Source organism: Vipera berus (genome assembly GCF_964194415.1).
Source record: "Vipera berus genome assembly, chromosome: 3".
NCBI classification, from domain to species: domain Eukaryota; kingdom Metazoa; phylum Chordata; class Lepidosauria; order Squamata; family Viperidae; genus Vipera; species Vipera berus.
In genome coordinates, this window is record NC_138204.1 from 217,060,186 (window position 1) to 217,076,805 (window position 16,620).

General features: G+C 53.7%; 4 protein-coding genes across 4 annotated transcripts in view; 2 read left to right on the forward strand and 2 right to left on the reverse strand.

Annotated features, from left to right (window-relative positions):
* Nucleotides 1–105, forward strand: part of EFR3A (EFR3 homolog A) — a 51,987-nt gene extending 51,882 nt beyond the window's left edge. Inside the window, exon 26 of the mRNA XM_081323532.1 lies at nt 48–105. The gene's annotated coding sequence lies outside the window, so the exon portion shown is untranslated. The remainder of the gene's footprint in view (nt 1–47) is intronic.
* Nucleotides 106–1,684: 1,579 nt separating this feature from the next.
* On the reverse strand, nt 1,685–4,540 carry LOC308665481 (general transcription factor II-I repeat domain-containing protein 2-like). Its single transcript, XM_081323534.1, has 2 exons — nt 2,009–4,540; nt 1,685–1,922 (listed from the first exon to the last, which is right to left on the reverse strand). The coding sequence occupies exon 1, from the start codon at nt 3,945–3,947 to the stop codon at nt 2,013–2,015; it is 1,935 nt and encodes a 644-aa protein (XP_081179660.1). The 5' UTR covers nt 3,948–4,540; the 3' UTR covers nt 1,685–1,922; nt 2,009–2,012.
* Nucleotides 4,541–4,589: 49 nt separating this feature from the next.
* On the forward strand, nt 4,590–9,866 carry VPS28 (VPS28 subunit of ESCRT-I). The gene is made up of 10 exons (XM_081323538.1): nt 4,590–4,627; nt 5,004–5,320; nt 5,412–5,444; nt 5,705–5,738; nt 6,501–6,590; nt 7,910–8,015; nt 8,130–8,231; nt 8,333–8,386; nt 8,769–8,860; nt 9,368–9,866. Exons 2-10 carry the CDS (start codon nt 5,284–5,286, stop codon nt 9,483–9,485), a joined length of 666 nt encoding a protein of 221 aa, XP_081179664.1. The 5' UTR covers nt 4,590–4,627; nt 5,004–5,283; the 3' UTR covers nt 9,486–9,866.
* A 325-nt stretch (nt 9,867–10,191) lies between these two features.
* Nucleotides 10,192–16,620, reverse strand: part of TONSL (tonsoku like, DNA repair protein) — a gene marked incomplete at its 5' end in the record, with an annotated part of 29,773 nt that continues 23,344 nt past the window's right edge. Inside the window, 7 exons of the mRNA XM_081323530.1 lie at nt 10,192–10,522; nt 11,895–12,028; nt 12,469–12,542; nt 12,657–12,835; nt 14,081–14,252; nt 15,109–15,410; nt 15,975–16,053. Of these exons, the coding sequence (XP_081179656.1) occupies nt 10,329–10,522; nt 11,895–12,028; nt 12,469–12,542; nt 12,657–12,835; nt 14,081–14,252; nt 15,109–15,410; nt 15,975–16,053 (1,134 nt within the window). The 3' untranslated portion in view covers nt 10,192–10,328. The remainder of the gene's footprint in view (nt 10,523–11,894; nt 12,029–12,468; nt 12,543–12,656; nt 12,836–14,080; nt 14,253–15,108; nt 15,411–15,974; nt 16,054–16,620) is intronic.

Below are 16,620 nucleotides of genomic sequence, written 5' to 3' on the forward strand. Positions count from 1 at the left end.
ACGATACCCGTTTTACATCCAAATGTTTGATCCTCATTTCTTCGCAGCCTGCTGGGCAGCCACTACTGGCAACCTGGGTGAACTTGGTGGGCGTGAAAGATCCCCACTTGTGTAAGACAGCGTCCTCTCTTGGCCCTTTTATGACTTGTGGACTTCAACTCCAGGAATTCCGCGTGCCTGGCTGAGGAATTCTGGGAGTTGAAGTCCACAGGTCACCCAAGGGCCAAGTCTGAAAACCCCTGGGCTGCAGCTTCCATCCCTCTAGATCTAGGAATCACGTAAAGAGAGCGCTACCACGGGGCAGACCAAGAAGAGTTGGAGGGAGAACTGGCTTGTTGCCACCCACAGCTTTCAACTAAAGCCACAGCTTTCAGACAACCCCATTCCTCCTTACTGATGGCTGTAAACGAAAGCAGCTGTTCTTCTGCGGGCAGCTTCAGCCACAGCTCCAGCTAGCCAAGACCAGCCACAGCCACCCATTCAAGCAGATGCCACGCTCGGAACGCCAAGACAAACCGTTGTCCAAAAATGGGTTTGGCCCGGCACAGAAGCCGATCCAAGAGCCAAATAGGAGAGATGGACTTTTGCAAAACTTTTACGGAGACCTAGTCCAATTTGGGGGCTGACCCTGAACAACCGTATAGCACGATCTTTTATGTACAAAGTTGATTTCCAGAAGTCACTTTTCACAAAGCTATTGCCTTTTTTTGGAGTTCTTCCTTGCTTTTAGTCTGTGTGTCTATTTGTCTAGGGCGGCGGGGGGGGGTTTAAACTGCCGGCCCACAGGCGAGACGCGTCACAAGGAAACCGCACCCACCCCATTGCCGGCCATGGGGACAAAGTTCCGATACGTTGCGTGACATCACGAGTTTGACACGTCTGGTCTATGGAGTTTGAGCACACGTGTCCTTTTGCCCCTAGAGAGGTATGCCTATGTGTCCCTTTGCCCCTACTTGTGGTTTCTGCTGCTTCTTTTCTTGTGGCCCATCTCGAAACTCCATCAGTACAGGTTGTTATCTTTCCTTCATCTCTTGACACGTCGTAGGGTTACATTCTTCTACATTTTTATTTCTTCCGAGGAAGGGCCAGAATAGAGTTGGAAGGGACGTTAGAGGTCCTCTAGTCCAACCCCCTGCTCAAACAGGAGACCCTGCCTACAGTTAGTCCTCAACTTACAACCACTCATTTAGTAACCTTTTGAAGTGACGATGGCAGAGGAAAAAAGCGACTTGCAGCCAGTCCTCACACTTAAATTCAAGGCAACTGGGATGCATGGATGGCCACCCTGTCCCGGGGTTGTTGCGGTTGCCGTTTGTGACTTTTGCATCCAGCTTCCGACAAGCCAAGTCTAACGGGAAACTGGATTCGTTTAATGACCACACCATTCACTTAACAGCTGCAAGAACTAGAGTGGCAAAAGGGAGGTAAAATTAGGTGTGACTCACTTAGCAACCGAATGGAGGCTCTGGTCTCAGTTGTGGCTGTAAGTCGAGGACTGAGACCAAGAGCCTAGACTAGGGGTCGGCAACCTTAAACCCTCAAAGAGCCACTTGGACCCATTTCCCACAGAAAATACCGGGAGCCACAAACCCCTTTTGACATCTAAAATGAAGATGATACTGCATATATCATTTTTTACCTTATGTATAAAAAATAGTATGTTGCATTTATGAAATCAATGAACTGCTACAGAGAAAAATTTTTATTTCTGCATGCAACAAAACCATTTTGAACTGGGAAAAAAACGCTGCGTTGAAGGTTACTTTCAAATAAAATACTCAATGTCTGTTTGAGTCCTCCTCGTATTTATGAAATAAAAAGCCAAACTTAAGTTATCCACTGCAGCAAACCAAAAATGCCTCTGCTTCTGTGTGCCATCATCCTTACATTGCATGTACTGGACCGTGCAATCAACAGTCAACCTGAATAAAAAAAAGGATTACTTCACTGAACAATGTAAAATACATATTTGCAAAACAATAAGCCAATTAAAAATATTTTATTTTACCTGGTTAATGTGATTTTTGCTTCTCAGCATCAGCACAGAGTGTTTGCACATCAGGGCTGTAAGACGTCACCTTCATCTTCACACAGGATTGTAAGCTGTTGACTGCGAGGCGTGAGCGGTATTTATTTTTAATATAATTCACGTTGGAGAAGACCTGCTCACATATATATGTGGATCCGAAGATTGACAGGACTCCAAATGCGTATTTTTTCATGTTCGTATAAGTGACGGGGATGGCATTCCATGTTTCGAATATAAGTTTGTCCGGTTTGGGAAGGTTTTCAATATCACTCCATTTCTGATTTTGAGCAAGTATGGCCTTCTGACGGGCGACATCTTCAAGATTATCCGTCAAGCGTTGGAACTTGGACACCCACATATTTTTGTCGGCTATGTCGGCCAGTTCCATCTCCAGATCGGATTGACTTACATCTGCAAATGCAGTCATATTCAATGCAGATGGATCGATGGTCAGGGGAGTGACAGGGAAAGACAATGTGTTTTTTTCCTCTCTGAACTCACAGAATCGCTTCCCAAACGATGTTTGCATTGCGGTGACTGCGGACTGCAAATACTCCAAATTGATCATGTTGTGACTTTGTCTGAACTCTCTCAAGGAGGGGAAGTGGGACAGTGTACCTGTCTGTAAATCTCTGGCAAACATTGCCAACTTATGCTCAAATGCCAAAACCTCCTCCAGCATGTGCAGGGCTGTGCCTCCTCTCTCCTGAAGAGTTGTGTTCAGGGTGTTCAGGTGCGCTGTCATATCTACCATGAAGTGTAGCTTTTCCAGCCATTCTGGCCATTGCAGCTCAGGAAAGGTGAGCCCTTTGCTGCCCAGGAAAATTTTCACCTCTTGCAGACATGCGGCAAAGTGTTTTAGCACTTCCCCTCTGGACAGCCATTGGACTTTGTTGTGCAACAGGAGATCAGAAGATGTGCTTTTCACCTCACCCAGTAGCAGACTGAACTGATGGCGATTCACACCTTGTGCCATTATTTTATTGACAAGCTGAATGACAACATTCATTACTTCTGCGCATTCCAGAGGAAATGTTTGAGCACACAATGCCTCTTGGTGCATGATGCAGTGAAACGTCAGCAGCTTTCTACCCAGTGACTTCTGCAGCAAAGCCACAAAGCCCTCCTGCGCTCCCGTCATACTCGGTGCCCCATCAGTAGCCACTGACACCAAGTGAGTGGTGCTTATTTCTTTGGTTTTAAAATAATCCAAGACAGCCTCACAGATGTCCTCCCCCCGGGCTTGGCCTTTCAGGGGTATAAACTCAATCATTTCTTCCTGTGGCCCAACAGAGTTCACGTATCGGCAGAACAACGCTATTTGCTCAATGTCACCTTTGTCTTTAGATGCATTACAGGCTATTGAGTACGCCACAGCTGAATTGATGTCTTTAATTTGCTGTCTGGTGATGTTTTCTGCCATATCTATAGTCCTGTCTTTGACAGTCTTTGCAGAGAGAGGCATATCTCTGATTCTCTGCACAATTTCGCTCTTGTTGTTAAAGTCCGAAAATAGATGTTCTGAAATCTTAACGAACAATTCTTTGATATAATCTCCATCTGTGAACGGCCTCCCGTGCCTAATGATTTCCTGAGCGGCCACAAAACTAGCGTAGGTAGTTGAATTTGCAGACTTCACCTTCATAAAATGACTTTCGCTCAGATCAACCTTCTGCATCAGCTCCGAAATGGCTTTTTTTCTCTCGTCTCCATCCGGATATTTTTCAGCGAAGGCCGCGTGTTTATTCTGGAAATGCCTCGCAACATTTGACTTTTTGTTGTTTGCCAATTTGTCACCACATATTAAACATACCGGTAAGCCGGTCTCGTCAGTAGTGAAAGCAAAGGAATATGCCCACCTATCATTAAACACTCTGTTCTCCTCCGAAATTTTTCTTTTCTTGCACGGTTTATCCATGGTCGGCCTAGCGGGGGGTCAAAAAGCACGATTAATCTCCCCCTCCGGCGAGTATTGCGCGTTGGCGCTTATGGCAAATATTTCGAGCAAGGAGGATCAGCAGCAGAGATGAAGAAGCCACAGGCGGCTCCAGAGCCTAGAAAGAGGGCAGAGAGGACAAAAGAGAGCCAGTCCAAGCAAATCAGCATCCAAAGGAGGTTTTTCCCCCCCCCAGGCAGCTCTTCCTTTCCCTCCCCTGACTTTATCATTTGTTAAATTAATAAGCCGAAGGGTTTCATTCCGCCCGCCGTGGACGATGGGCTTTGTCGACCCTCCCCGAGCGCGGCTTCCACGCGGGCTGCTTTCCGGCCGGCTGAGGCGGGCTGGAGGCGCCCCGAACGCCCGGAGGCAGGGAAGAGCGGCCGCAGACGCCGCCTCGGGCGGTAGCTCGGCTCTCCTTCCGCGGGCCTGGAGGGAGGATGAGGCGGCAGGGAAGAAAACCCGCGCAAGATCCGCCTCAGCCCGCTTCTGACGAAGGCGGGAAAGCGCCGCCCTCGGCCTCCTCAGGAAAAGCCCGCGCTGTCCCGACAGGCACCGCGCCGGCCACCCGGAAGCCGCCCGCTCTGTCCCCCTTCCCCGCGTCTATGGTCGCAGGACCGGAAGTGGGCGTGCCCAGCCGCGGGAGATCCACGGAAGGGCAGGTGAGCGCCGCTCCGGCCCCGACGCGAAGCTCCCGGCCCGTCAGAGCCGCTTTTCCCCTCCCGGCGGCGGCTCCGCTTTTTTCTTCGCTCCTCGCGCCTCCTCCCGCTTTACCCCCCTCCCCCCCCGCCGTTTCCGGCTCGGCCTGGCGGGCCCGGGTTCCCTTCCGGGGCCAAATACGAGCCGTACGTGAGGGGCCGGGGGGGGCAGGGGGAGGAGATAGCGCAGCTTCTCCCGCGTTCGCGGCGTGGGGCTCTTCCTTCCGCGCAGCGTCGCCGCGGAGTGGGGGGGGAGGGAAGAGGGCGGAGCTTTCCCGCCGGGAACCCGGAACCTCTCACGCAGCTCCGCCGCCGCCGCCGCCGCTCTTCTCTTTCGTAGCTCCCCGGCCGAGGTGCGCGCGCAGCTCCCGCCTGCCCAATCGAGCGCCGAGCGGAGGAGGAGGAGCGGCAGACGCGGCCAGCCGATCGGCCGACCTTCCGGGAAGCGGGCCTGCGCGTTGGGTGAGGCCGGGGTCCCGGCGGGTGGGCGGGCGGCCGGCCGGGAGGCGGAGGAGGAGAGCGCTTCTCCCCGGGCCGGAGGGGGGCGCGGGCCGCCCCGCTTCTCGCTACCGCCGCCGCCGCCGTCCGTCTCCGCAGCTGCCCAGGGCCCCGCCGGCAGGATGTTCCACGGGATCCCCGCCAACGCCGGGATGGGAGGTGAGGCCTCGGCCGGGGGGGGAGGGGAGGGGGGAGGGGAGGGCCGTGGCTGGCGGGCGACGCTCACCTCTCCGCTCCCTTCCGCTTTCAGCCCCCGGGAACAAGCCGGAGCTCTACGAGGCAAGTCGGGGGGTGGGGGGGCCTCCCTCCCTCCCTCTGTGCGTCTCTCTGTGTGTGTGTCCTCCCCCCCCTTGGGGACGGGAGGGGTCCCCCGAGGCCGGCCGTTGCAGGCGCTGCCAGGGCTGCCCTCCCCCTTGCTTGAAAGGGGACGGGGGGGGGGTTTCCTCCCTGTAGCCCCCACCCCCACACAGTGCCCGCCCTCCCTCCCCCCCCCACCCGGACAGGGGTCGGGAGCAGCTCTGAACTTCTCCTCCTTGCAGGAAGTGAAGCTGTACAAAAATGCCAGGGAACGGGAAAAGTGAGTATTTGTCCTTTAGACTTTCTCTTCTTCCTTGTGAGTATTTGCATTTCCTTTTTTTCTTTTTTTTCTTTTTCTTTCTTGTATTTCCTTCCTTTCTTTTCTTTCCTTTTTCTTTCTTGTATTTCCTTCCTTTTTTCTTTCTTTCCTTCCTTTCTTCTATTTGCATTCCTTCCTTTCTTTTCTTTTTCATTTCTTTCCTTCCTTGTCCTTTTTCTTGTATGTACGCTTCCTTCCTCTTTCTTTCTTTCTCTTTCTTTTTTTCTTTTTCTTTCTCGTATTTACATTTCCTTCCGTCCTCAGTAAAATGAGGACTCAGATTGTGGGCAACGTGCTGACCCTGTAACCTTCCGTGGGAGGGCTGTTAAGCTCTGTGAAGTGGCATATAAGTTCTAAGTGCTGTTATTCCTTCTCCTTTCTGTTTATTGACTTTATATGGCACCCGTCCTGCTATCCAGTAACTCTGTGTCTCCCCCCCCACCCCAAATGATCCCCTCTGCCAGAAGTCTCCAACCCTGGCCACTTTTAAGACTCGTGGACTGGGGAATTCTGGGAGTTGAAGTCCACAAGTCTTAAAAGTGGCCAAGGCTGGGGAGCCCTGCTCCGTACAGACTTGCGGGCCTCTCTGAATGGGGAGCCGCTGGAGGTCAAAGGGAGAACCAGCAGCCCGGGGCTGAGTGCGCAGAGCAACCCGAGAAGGGGCCCCTGGGCCCAGCCCCCGCCCCGCTTGGGAAGGTGCTACTGCACTCCACTTGGTTTCAGATACGACAACATGGCCGAGCTGTTCGCTGTGGTGAAGACTATGCAAGCCCTGGAGAAGGCCTACATCAAGGACTGTGTCAACCCCAACGAGTAAGTGTCTGAAGGCCTCACGGCAAGTATTATAGCAAGACACGAGTTCGGTGGGATCTTGGAGGTCCTCTAGTCCAGCCCACACTTAAGCAGGGGACCCTGTACCATTCTACTAAGGAAAAAAGGGAGAGAACAGGTCCATTGCCCGGAGAAAACCTGAAATGAAAGGCCAGCTGGTGATCCTGCCTGGCCTCCTCGGATGCTTCTAGAGATCGGGCTGGAATCTGATAGGAGAGCCTGGTCTTTCCCGGGGGAGACTCATCAACGGACTCAGAGCAATTAGAGGCAGCGCAAATTAACCCCCTCCCCTTCTTTGATGGATCCTTAGACTTCCAGCGGCCTGGAGGAATTTTTGTTGGCCTGCTCCATCTGCGGCAATGCAGGTCGTCTTTAACTTACGGCCACAATTGAGCCCAACGTTTCTGTTGCTAAGTGAGACATTTGTTAAATGCCTTTTGCCCCAATTGACGACTTTTCCTGCCACAGTTCTTAAGTGAATCGACGCAGTTGTTAAGTTAGCCACACGGTCGTTAAGTGAATCCAGCTTACCCCGCCAACTTTGCTTGTCAGAAGGTTGCAAAAGGGGATCACGGAACCCCATTTATGCAGCCGTCATAAATACAAGCCAGTTGCCATTTTGATCAGGTGACCGTGGGGAATGCTAGGATGGTTTGCAAGTGTGAAAAATGGCGATAAATCGCCTTTTTTTCAGAGGGTTGTAATTTCAAACAGTTGCTAAACGAATGGTTGTAAGTCAAGGACTACCTGTACGAACTTAATTCTCACCAGTCACTGCCAAGGAGGGACAAGACTATACATACAAATATTTCAAATATTTTGTTACGGTTTTAACTGGCTGCATTTTTAAACGGATTTTATGTTTTCTAAACTTTAGTTGGGAGCTGCCCGGAATTGGCTGAAAGATGGGGCCGTAATCAATGTTTTAAATAAAGACCCCTCCTCTTTGCTGAAGGGGCCACGATGGCTCAGCAGTTAAAGCTGCCAGCCTGGGCTTGAGACCAGAGCACTATGCACTGGGCTGAGCACTACGTGCTTGCCCCAGTGCCTGCCCACCTAGCAGTTCAAAAGCACGCAGATGCAAGCGGGTAAATAGGTACCACTACCGTGTTTCCCTGATATTAAGACCCGGTCTTAATTTACCATAATTGATCACATGACCGTGGAAATTGTCTTCGGACAACGGTTGGCCAAGAAACAGAGATAAGCGCGCACACAGTCGGACACGGCTGGACGGGGGAAGCCTTTACTTTTCCCCCACCCCATTGCCGCTCACTTTTGGACCCCTCCCTTCCTGGCAGGTACACGGCCGCCTGTTCGCGCCTCCTGGTCCAATACAAGGCCGCCTTCAAGCAGGTGCAAGGGCTGGAGATCAACTCCATCGATGACTTTTGTCGCAGGTTTCGAGTAAGAGATCAAAGGGGGGGGGGGTTGCATGAAAGAGCGCCTGGTGACGGGGGGGGGCAGGCCTGTTCAGGGGAGGGGGGGAATCTGAGAAGCGGTCCCTTTTTCCCTCCCCAGCTCGACTGCCCGCTGGCCATGGAGAGGATCAAGGAAGACCGGCCCATCACCATCAAGGACGACAAAGGCAACCTCAACCGTTGCATCGCGGACATCGTCTCGGTAGGTTTTGGGGGGAGACCCCGGGGGGGGCACTCTCCACAAGATACATCTGGCCAGGTGCCTGACTGGGGCGGCTTTCTCTCTCTCTGTGTCTATTCTAGCTCTTTATCACCGTGATGGACAAGCTGCGCTTGGAAATCCGGGCCATGGATGAGGTAAGATCCTGGTTTCTCTCCCCCCCCCCACCATCGACTCTGGGGAGAAAAGTCTGAGGACCCCCACCCCCACCCCCCCGGCTGCTCCCTGACCCTGAAGCCACAACGTTCAAGGAGAGGGCTGCAAAAACAGTTACCTCTGCCCATGTTCAAGCAGGGCCTGTGCCCCATTCCTCCAGATCCCTCCCTCCCTTCCGCATTTTTCCCTTCCTCTTCCTCCCAGACTTCTTCCTTCCTCCCTCCCTCTTTTCCTTCCTCCCTCCCTCCCTCCCTTTTCCTTCTTTCCTCACTCCTTCTTCCTATCCTTCCTCCCTCCCTCCCCTGACTTTCCTCTCCCTTCCGTAGGAGGTAAGCAAAGTTTCCCCTTTCTCCTCCTCCACAGATCCAGCCAGACCTGCGAGAGCTGATGGAAACCATGAACCGCATGAGCCATTTGCCCCCCGACTTCGAGGGGCGGCAGAAAGTGAGCCAATGGTGAGCTCTTTCCTTGGCCCGACGGCACCCTTGCCAGCGTGTGCCCCTCCGTCCCGTTGGAAGGCGGGGCTGGGTAAAGCCAGAGGAGATGCAGAAACAAATGCCGATTCTTTTTCCCTTGCGGGGGGGGGTGCTCTCCGGCCTTGGCTGTTCTGCAGACGTTTCACCACCCAACTAGGGAACTTCACCAGTGCTAGGAGGAGGCCGGTGGGTTTGGAGAAAGGAGACGAGGGGAGGAGGACAATGACAACAACTTGGGGGGGTCTTTTTTTTGCAGACCTTTCATTACCCGACTAGGTAACGTTATCAGTGGTAGGAGGGCGTGGGATTCTCTCTCTGCCCTGCCAATGTCAGCAGGAACGGCCTTGGCAGTTCCTTTATTGGGCTGCTTACTGTTTGGTCGCCTAGTATTAATTTAATTAGTCTTTCCTCCTCCTCCCCCGGAGAGACTGGGGAGGCGAGGCAGGCCCCCTCCTCCCCCTCTGCTCAAGACCCGTTTCTCTCTAGGCTGCAGACCTTGAGTGGGATGTCGGCTTCCGACGAACTGGATGACTCCCAGGTCCGTCAGATGCTCTTCGACCTGGAGTCGGCCTACAACGCCTTCAACCGCTTCCTGCACTCCTGAGGCCGAGAGAGAGGCAGGGCCCTTCGGAGGGGAAAATGCAACAGGCGCCCTTGGGTTCCGCTACGCCCACACAGGCTTTCGAAGGCTGTCGGGTGTCTGTTTGCCTGTCTGAATGCAAGGACGACTCTAGTTTCCCTTCCTTCGGAGAAAGAAGCCCTGGTCAATCTCTACGGTTTATCCCTCTCCTCCTTGCGAGGGCTGCAGTGCAGATATTTACCCCACGGGGGGGGGGGGAACCAGACCCTCCTTTTGCAGCCTTGAATTGGAGCAGCAGCATAATGGGGGGAGGGGCTGCGTGTATTTATTTGGGTTTTGCTTTCGCCTCGGAGAGGCAATTTTTGTGGGTCTGAAGCAAATAAAACCTTTCTACTATTAAAGCCAGCAACATACCCGATTTATTCAGAGGTCGCTTCCCCCCCCTTCCTCTTCTCAAAGTTACAAAGACCCTTCCCTCCTTGCTCCCCCCAAAAACCTTAAACGGGGGGGCACCCCTCCCCAGCTCTACTTACAGCCAGAGAAGCAGTGGCATTCAATAAATAAGGGACGGTTCAACGCAGGACAGCGTTATGAGAATTATTGGTTAAAAACAGCAGCTCGGTCCGCGGAAGGGACGTGGCACTTTGTCTCCCACCCAAATTTGCTCTGCAGGCACAAAGTCCTGAGTTACACAAGTTGGATTTGTGGCCATCCGCAGCCCGTTTTCCACTCAGGTTTGGCTGTGCAATTCCACAAGTTCCACTGAGATTCGGCCGGGCTGGGATGGCGTGAGTGGCATGCAGCCCATGTCACCCGACGACTCAGCCCTCGATCGATGGACCCCCCCCATCTTGAGGGCTTCCTGCGCTACAGGCTCTGGCAGAAAAGTTTGTGGTGACGGGTGACGGAGTGAAGGGAAGTGTTGGCCGGGCTGCGCCAGAGCTTGGCCACGTCCCGCTGGTCGCTCCTGCTTAGCTGCCGGCTGCAGAGTTGCAGCTGACCCACCAGAGAGGAGAGCTTCGTCCACGTGGCAGTCTCCAGGGGTCCACGGACAGAACAGCCTAGGAAAAAGGGAGGGAGAGGGGCAACTCAGCAATCGTCTGGGAAGGGCCCGTCTTGAACCCAGGCCCTGCTCTCCCTGCCAAGCAGCAAAGGCGGGCTTCAATTTATTCATTTATATTAAGTTTATCGCCCGTCTCACGGTCGGGCCACTTACAATGCCATAAACAATTGGTAAAAGAGTGAGCATCGAAAGTTAAAACCCAGAGCGGTTAAAACGTTTGATGCCTACCAATAAAAAGGTTCAAATGAACAACCGTGCCAATCAAAAACGGGAAGCTTTTAGTTAATGCGTTGCCCGGTTTCTTTCAATGGTATCCTTGCTCCGTTGAGAAGTAACTCCAGAAGCCAACTGGCAAGCGAGAACAAACGGACCTGGGAGAATCTTATTTATTAAGTTTCTCTCAGAATCCATTTATATCACATTCATAAATGTATGTTTAAAACATTATCCCCCTATGGATCCTGCCATCTCCCGAGGAAGGAGGAGCGCATGTGGATTCAAAGACCAAGGGAACCTTTTGAACTGGGGGATCAAAAGGGAGGGTTAGGGAAGGAGGCATCTGGCCTGTGTCTCCACTTGAATCTGTAGAGGAAGAAGGCAATAACCATACAGATTCAAAGTTCCATTTTTCGCACAAAAGGGATGACATGAAGTAAAATGATGGGGGGCTGACCGAATGGGGTTGAGGGAAGGGGGGTTAAACCGGGAACTCTTTATAAAGTTTCAATTTGTAAAACAATACCAAGTCCTGTCTTGTATTTCCACAACCAAGCATGTCCTAGTAAAGATTCCTTTTGGACTAGAACTGACTCCCAAGAGTTTTTGTTTTCCTAAGACGTGGATTGGGGTGGGTCCTGAAAGTTTCTATGCTTTCCTGCGCCTGGTTCCTAGAAGGAAGTGCATTTGGGCAGGGATAGGAAAGGGAAGCAGACCAAGCGGCTTCCTCCGTTTTGTGAAGGACAGACGCAAACAGAGGAGAATATAGCATCCTTGGTGCTCCCTCAGCTGGGTGGTTTTCTTGCAGACGTTTCATGACCCAACTAGGAAACATCATCAGTGCTTCTAAGGAATGGGACTTACTAGCACTGAGGATGTTACCTAAACGTCTGCAAGAAAGCCACCCAGCTGAGGGAGCACCTGGGACCCCACAGTCCTTTCCTCCTCTCCACAATCGTCACTCCCTTTTAGCACTGATGACGTTCCCTAGTTGGGTCATGAAACGCCTGCAACCAAGGTCCCCTCAGAGCAGATAGAGGCCGGAGTTAGCCAACCTACAACATGCACTAAACTCCAGGGCAGGGTGACGCGACACCCTGGTTCAGGCAACAGTGGCTGCAGCCTTCGGCCGTAGAAAACCCCGGCAAGCTCACCGGCCAGGCTAAGGAACCGGAGCCCTCGCTTCCGCTCCTCCAGGGTGACCAGCAGCGTCCGGAGGCCAACCAGGCCAATGGCGGGGTTTGCCGACAGGTCCAGAGAGACTAAGGACAGGCAAGCGGAGAGGCTCCTGCGGAGAGAGCAGCTTCTGAGTTAACAAGTCGGGAGGGGACCTTGGAGGTCTTCTAGTCCAACCCCCTGCTCAGGCAGGAAACCAGGCAAATGTGCTTGGAAGGTGGTCTGCTTGCAAGGTTCAAGAGAGGGGTCTGCAGAGCTCCCTAAACCACAAGCCCACTCCCATCAACCTCTGCTGGGCTACTGGGGAAGGAGACCCCCCCGCCGCTGCCTCCTTCCATCTAGAAGGACTTGCTTGCTTTGGGGTTCCAGCTGTGCAGAAGAGCCCACCCAGCAGCCCAGAGAGCGTCTCCTGTTGGACGGCAACATGGAAGGCGAAAAGCACAGCGGAAGTTGCCCCCAATGCAGCCTGGGATGATGGTCCCTATCAGGGCTTGTTCTCGGGTCCCCTCCCTCTTCCGCATTCTCACAACCGGGCAAAAGCAGCTTCCTCACCTAGCTAGCTCTGACAAATCTTCATCGTCCAGGCGATTCCCAGAGAATACCAGGTGGGTCAGAACGCAGCCTTCCTGTCCGGAGAAGGGTGAAAATTCAGAATTGAGACTGGGGGGGGGGCTGTGTCTTTGATCTTCCCCCCATCCCCAAATTTCACAACGTCTCCGGGCGGATCAGAGAAGACCAACCTGCATCAGATACCTAACCACGCTGTCCCTCAGCTGCGGCCGGTCGCCCGCCTTGAGGTCCAGGCAGCCCAGCTCCAGGTGGGTGAGTGAGTCGCAGGGCAGGCTTTTCAGCAGCACCCCAAGGCCGCGGGACCCCAGGGCATTGTGGGACAGAGAGAGACTCCTGAGGTGCACAGCTCCTGCGAGGAAACAGGAGGAGGTGAAACGTCTCCAGATGTTCGAGGGCCAGAGCGTGGCCCACAAGGAGGGGAATGAGGGAGGACAGGGGAGGTACCGAGGGCCACAGAGTCTCCTAATGCAGGGGTCCCCAATCCCAGGGCTGTGGACCAGTACCGGGCCACAGCATGCCAGCAACTGGGTCGCACAAACAAGCAAAGCCCCATCTGTTGGATGTAGGCAGCACACCAAACCACACAACCCTCCAGTCCGCGGAAAAACCTCTCTGCCCGGAACCGGTCCCTGGTGCCCAAAAGGTCGGGGACCTCTGCCCTAATGCCAGTTGTCTTCCGGGTGAGGTTCAAGGTCTTGGTTATGATCTTTAAGTCCTTACATGGCATGGGTCCGGGTTACCTCAGGGACCACCTGCTGCCGGCGTCAACTCCCCTCCGCCCTGTGCGTTCCCACAGAGAGGGCCTCCTCAGGGTGCCTCCGGTCAGGGAATGCCGACTGGTGGCCCCCAGGGGGAGGGCCTTCTCTGTGGGCGCTCCGGCATTATGGAATCAACTGCCGGTGGAGCTCCGGATGTCATCAGACCTCCGAACCTTCCGTCGCGGCCTGAAGACCCACTTATTTGAATTAGCTGGTCTGGCCTGATGGGGGAATATGGGTTTTAAATTGTTGTTCTTAGTATTGTATTATTGTTTTTTTAACTGGGCATTGGTTTAATCTTTTTTAACTTTTGTATTGTTATTTATATATGCCCTGTGAACCGCCCTGAGTCCCTAGGGAGAAGGGCGGTATACAAATTAAATAAAACCTAAACCTAAACCTAATGCAAAACTTTATTGAGTACATCGCTTCGGCACAGATGACAGCAAAACCAGCTGTGACAAGACACCCCCCCAACCCAAACCCCTACAAGAAAAGTATGGAAGTCTCCCTCTTCCCTCTCGGCAAGATCCCATTGCCCAATCAACTACGCTATGAGAAAGTGTCTGTGGGTGTAGCCAGACGCCTGGTGTAACGTCCTTGAATCTCACAGTCTGTCTTCTTAATCTTTGAAGATTGCATTCCAATCCCTTCCCCCCAACCCCCACCCCTGAGTTTGTTGGCAAGCTGAGGAGCAGAATGGGTCACGCCAGCAAAACCGTGCTTCAAAACTTGACAGGAGGGCGAGCCCCCCTCGATTCTGGACCTTCCCCCAACCCCTTATCTTTCAATAGCCAGAGGTGCCCCTGACCCCCACGCCTGTCCCGCCTTCCTACCTTTCAAGGCGCTGGCCAGCAGGAGAGAGTGAGGTTCCGGGAAGGTAGGGCCGAGGCCGCAGGCTTGTAGTTGAAGGGTGCTCAAAACAGGGCAGGCCTGAACCAGCGAGGCCAGGGACTGGGCGCTGCGGTCACCCAAGGGGTTCAAGCTGAGGTCCAGCTCTTCTAAGTTCTGGAACGAGGAAAGAGGGTGAAGGGACAGCCAAGCACCGGTCAGGAGCTGCAGAGCCAGGAGGAAAGTTCGTTTGAAAGCTAGTGCCTCCACGCTGGTTTCTCATCCGTGGTTGAGAGTTGGACTCCAGAGGGAGTTTAGTTTAAGACTATATCAGGGTTAGATTTCTTTAGCTAGCTACAGGTAATCCTCAACTTACAACAGCTCACTTAGTGACCGTTCAAAGTTACGACATCACTGAAAAATGACTTGTGGCATGTGCAGGGGAACCTTTATCTTTTTAAGGTACTAAATGACTCCGTCTGGCCGATGATCTTTTATTGGGGCTTATTTTGGGGGTGGGGCTTATGTTAAGAGCATCCTGGAAAAAAACCACGCTAGCCAGGGATTATTTTCCTGACTGGGTCTTATTTCCGGGGAAAGACGGTATTTATGAATAAAGGTAAAGGTTCCCCCGCACGCGCGTGCTAGTCGTTTCCGACTCTAGGGGGCGGTGCTCATCTCCGTTCCAAAGCCGAAGAGCCAGCGCTTGTCCGAGGACGTCTCCGTGGTCATGTGGCCGGCGTGACTAGACGCTAAAGGCGCACGGAACGCTGTTACCTTCCCACCGTAGTGGTCCCTATTTTTCTACTTGCATTTTTACGCGCTTTCGAACTGCTAGGTTGGCAGAAGCTGGGACGCGTAACAGGCGCTCACTCTGCTATGCGGCGCTTGGGATTCGACCCGCCAAACTGCCAATCTTCTGATCGACAAGCTCAGCGTCCTAACCCACTGAGCCACCGCGTCCCTTATATATAATTTATGAATGGGAGGCTTTAAATGAAAGGTACGCTCTGCTTTTCTTCCTCCCTTCTACCTGGAAGGTAAACGAGGCGGGAAGGCCTGCAGCCAACTTGTGCAGCCCGTCGGAGCCCAGCCGGTTGGCCGAGAGATCCAGTCGCTTCAGCCCAGGGATGGTCCTCAGGGTGGCCTGGAGCTCCTCGGCCGAATCGTCCCCCAGGCCGGTCCCAGAGAGGCACAGCTGGCGGATGGAGGCCTGCAGCTTGAGCGCCCGCAGGAGAGGGCGCAGGTGCCGCTGGCGCAGAGCCGTGCCAGAGACGCTGAAGGACGAGCCCGACTCCTGGCGCTCCAGCAGCTTCACCAGCAGCGGCTGTTCTCCTGCAGGTCGGGGGGGGGGGGCGGAGAGAAAAGGACCCAGGTTAGCCAAGCCGCTTGCAGGGAGGAAAAGCAAACATCCCAAAGGTGCTTTTTTCAGGAGGCAACCGGACTTTGTTTGTTTTTCTTTTGAAGACGTTTCGCTTCTCCTCCAAGAAGCTTCTTCGGCTCTGACTGGATGGTGGGGGGAATGGAAAGATTTATCCTCCTTGCAGACAGCCGGTCATTTGCCTCCTTTTAGAGAGCCGCTGAGGCCACTGGGAGGCTTATCTGTGTCCTCAGGGTCACCTGAGTGGTGCAAATGGGTGTTCCAATCCTTTGAACAGCTCCCAAAAGGCCCCGCACCCATTTGACTTGTATTCCATACAGGGGGCCCTTAAGGCATAGCCATGCATTTAGCAAACGTTCAAAGGTTGTCGCACCACGCTTCTGCGCACATGCGCAGCCTCAAGTAGGCTTTTAAAAAACTCTTAGCTCCCCGTTTGTACTTACAACTGCGCCTAAAATTTTAACAGGGGTGCGCCTGAGGGGCGGGAATAAACCGAGAGAGGCGGGCTGGGGGCTTACCCAGCGCCAGGGTCTGGCAGGCCTTGCGGTATCTCTCCACCAGGGGTGGCAGGTCCCAGGACTGCACTTCCGCCAAGACCTGAGAGAGGGAAGGAGAGCAGGTGGGCGTGCTGGCCTGGAAGGGGAAGGCCCAGCCCCCCCCAAGGCCTGGGTTCTCCTGGGACCCTCCCCCCTTCCACACAGGGGTCTCCTGTTCAGAGGGGCAGATCCTCCGTCGCCATGTTGCAGGGCTCGCCCCCAGCCCACCCACCCCCGTCCCCATCCTCGACCTTTGGGGAGCAGCCAAAGCCCCCCCCCGCTGAACTCTGAATTCTGGCTGGCAAGGGAAGGGGGAGAGGGGTGTTGGGGCCTAATGGGGCACCCCAATCCGGATGTGGTTAATAGGCTAAGAAGGCCCCACCTCCACTCACATTTGAGCCTTGGTTCGTTTCTTATTTGGGTTTGTTTGGGGGTGGGGGGGGCTTTTAACGTTCGTTTAAAATGTTCTAATTGTCTGACATGGCTGTTTTGTGATGCTTTAAACCACCCAGAGACACTGGGCAGTGGGGTAGGCAGCATATAAATTTGGAAGGGAGGGAGGGAGGGAGGGAAGAAGGAAGGAAGGAAAAAAAGAAAGGACGGAGGGAGGAGAAAAGGAAGGGAGGGA

Bases quoted from the DNA above. Each gene is read 5' to 3' on its own strand.
- LOC308665481 (XM_081323534.1), bottom strand. From the start codon at position 3,947: ATGGATAAACCGTGCAAGAAAAGAAAAATTTCGGAGGAGAACAGAGTG.
- VPS28 (XM_081323538.1), top strand. From the start codon at position 5,284: ATGTTCCACGGGATCCCCGCCAACGCCGGGATGGGAG. The intron at 5,445-5,704 runs GTCGGGGGGTGG...CCTTGCAGGAAG, and splicing joins GCCGGAGCTCTACGAGGCAA to TGAAGCTGTACAAAAATGCC. The intron at 8,016-8,129 runs GTAAGAGATCAA...TTCCCTCCCCAG, and splicing joins ACTTTTGTCGCAGGTTTCGA to CTCGACTGCCCGCTGGCCAT.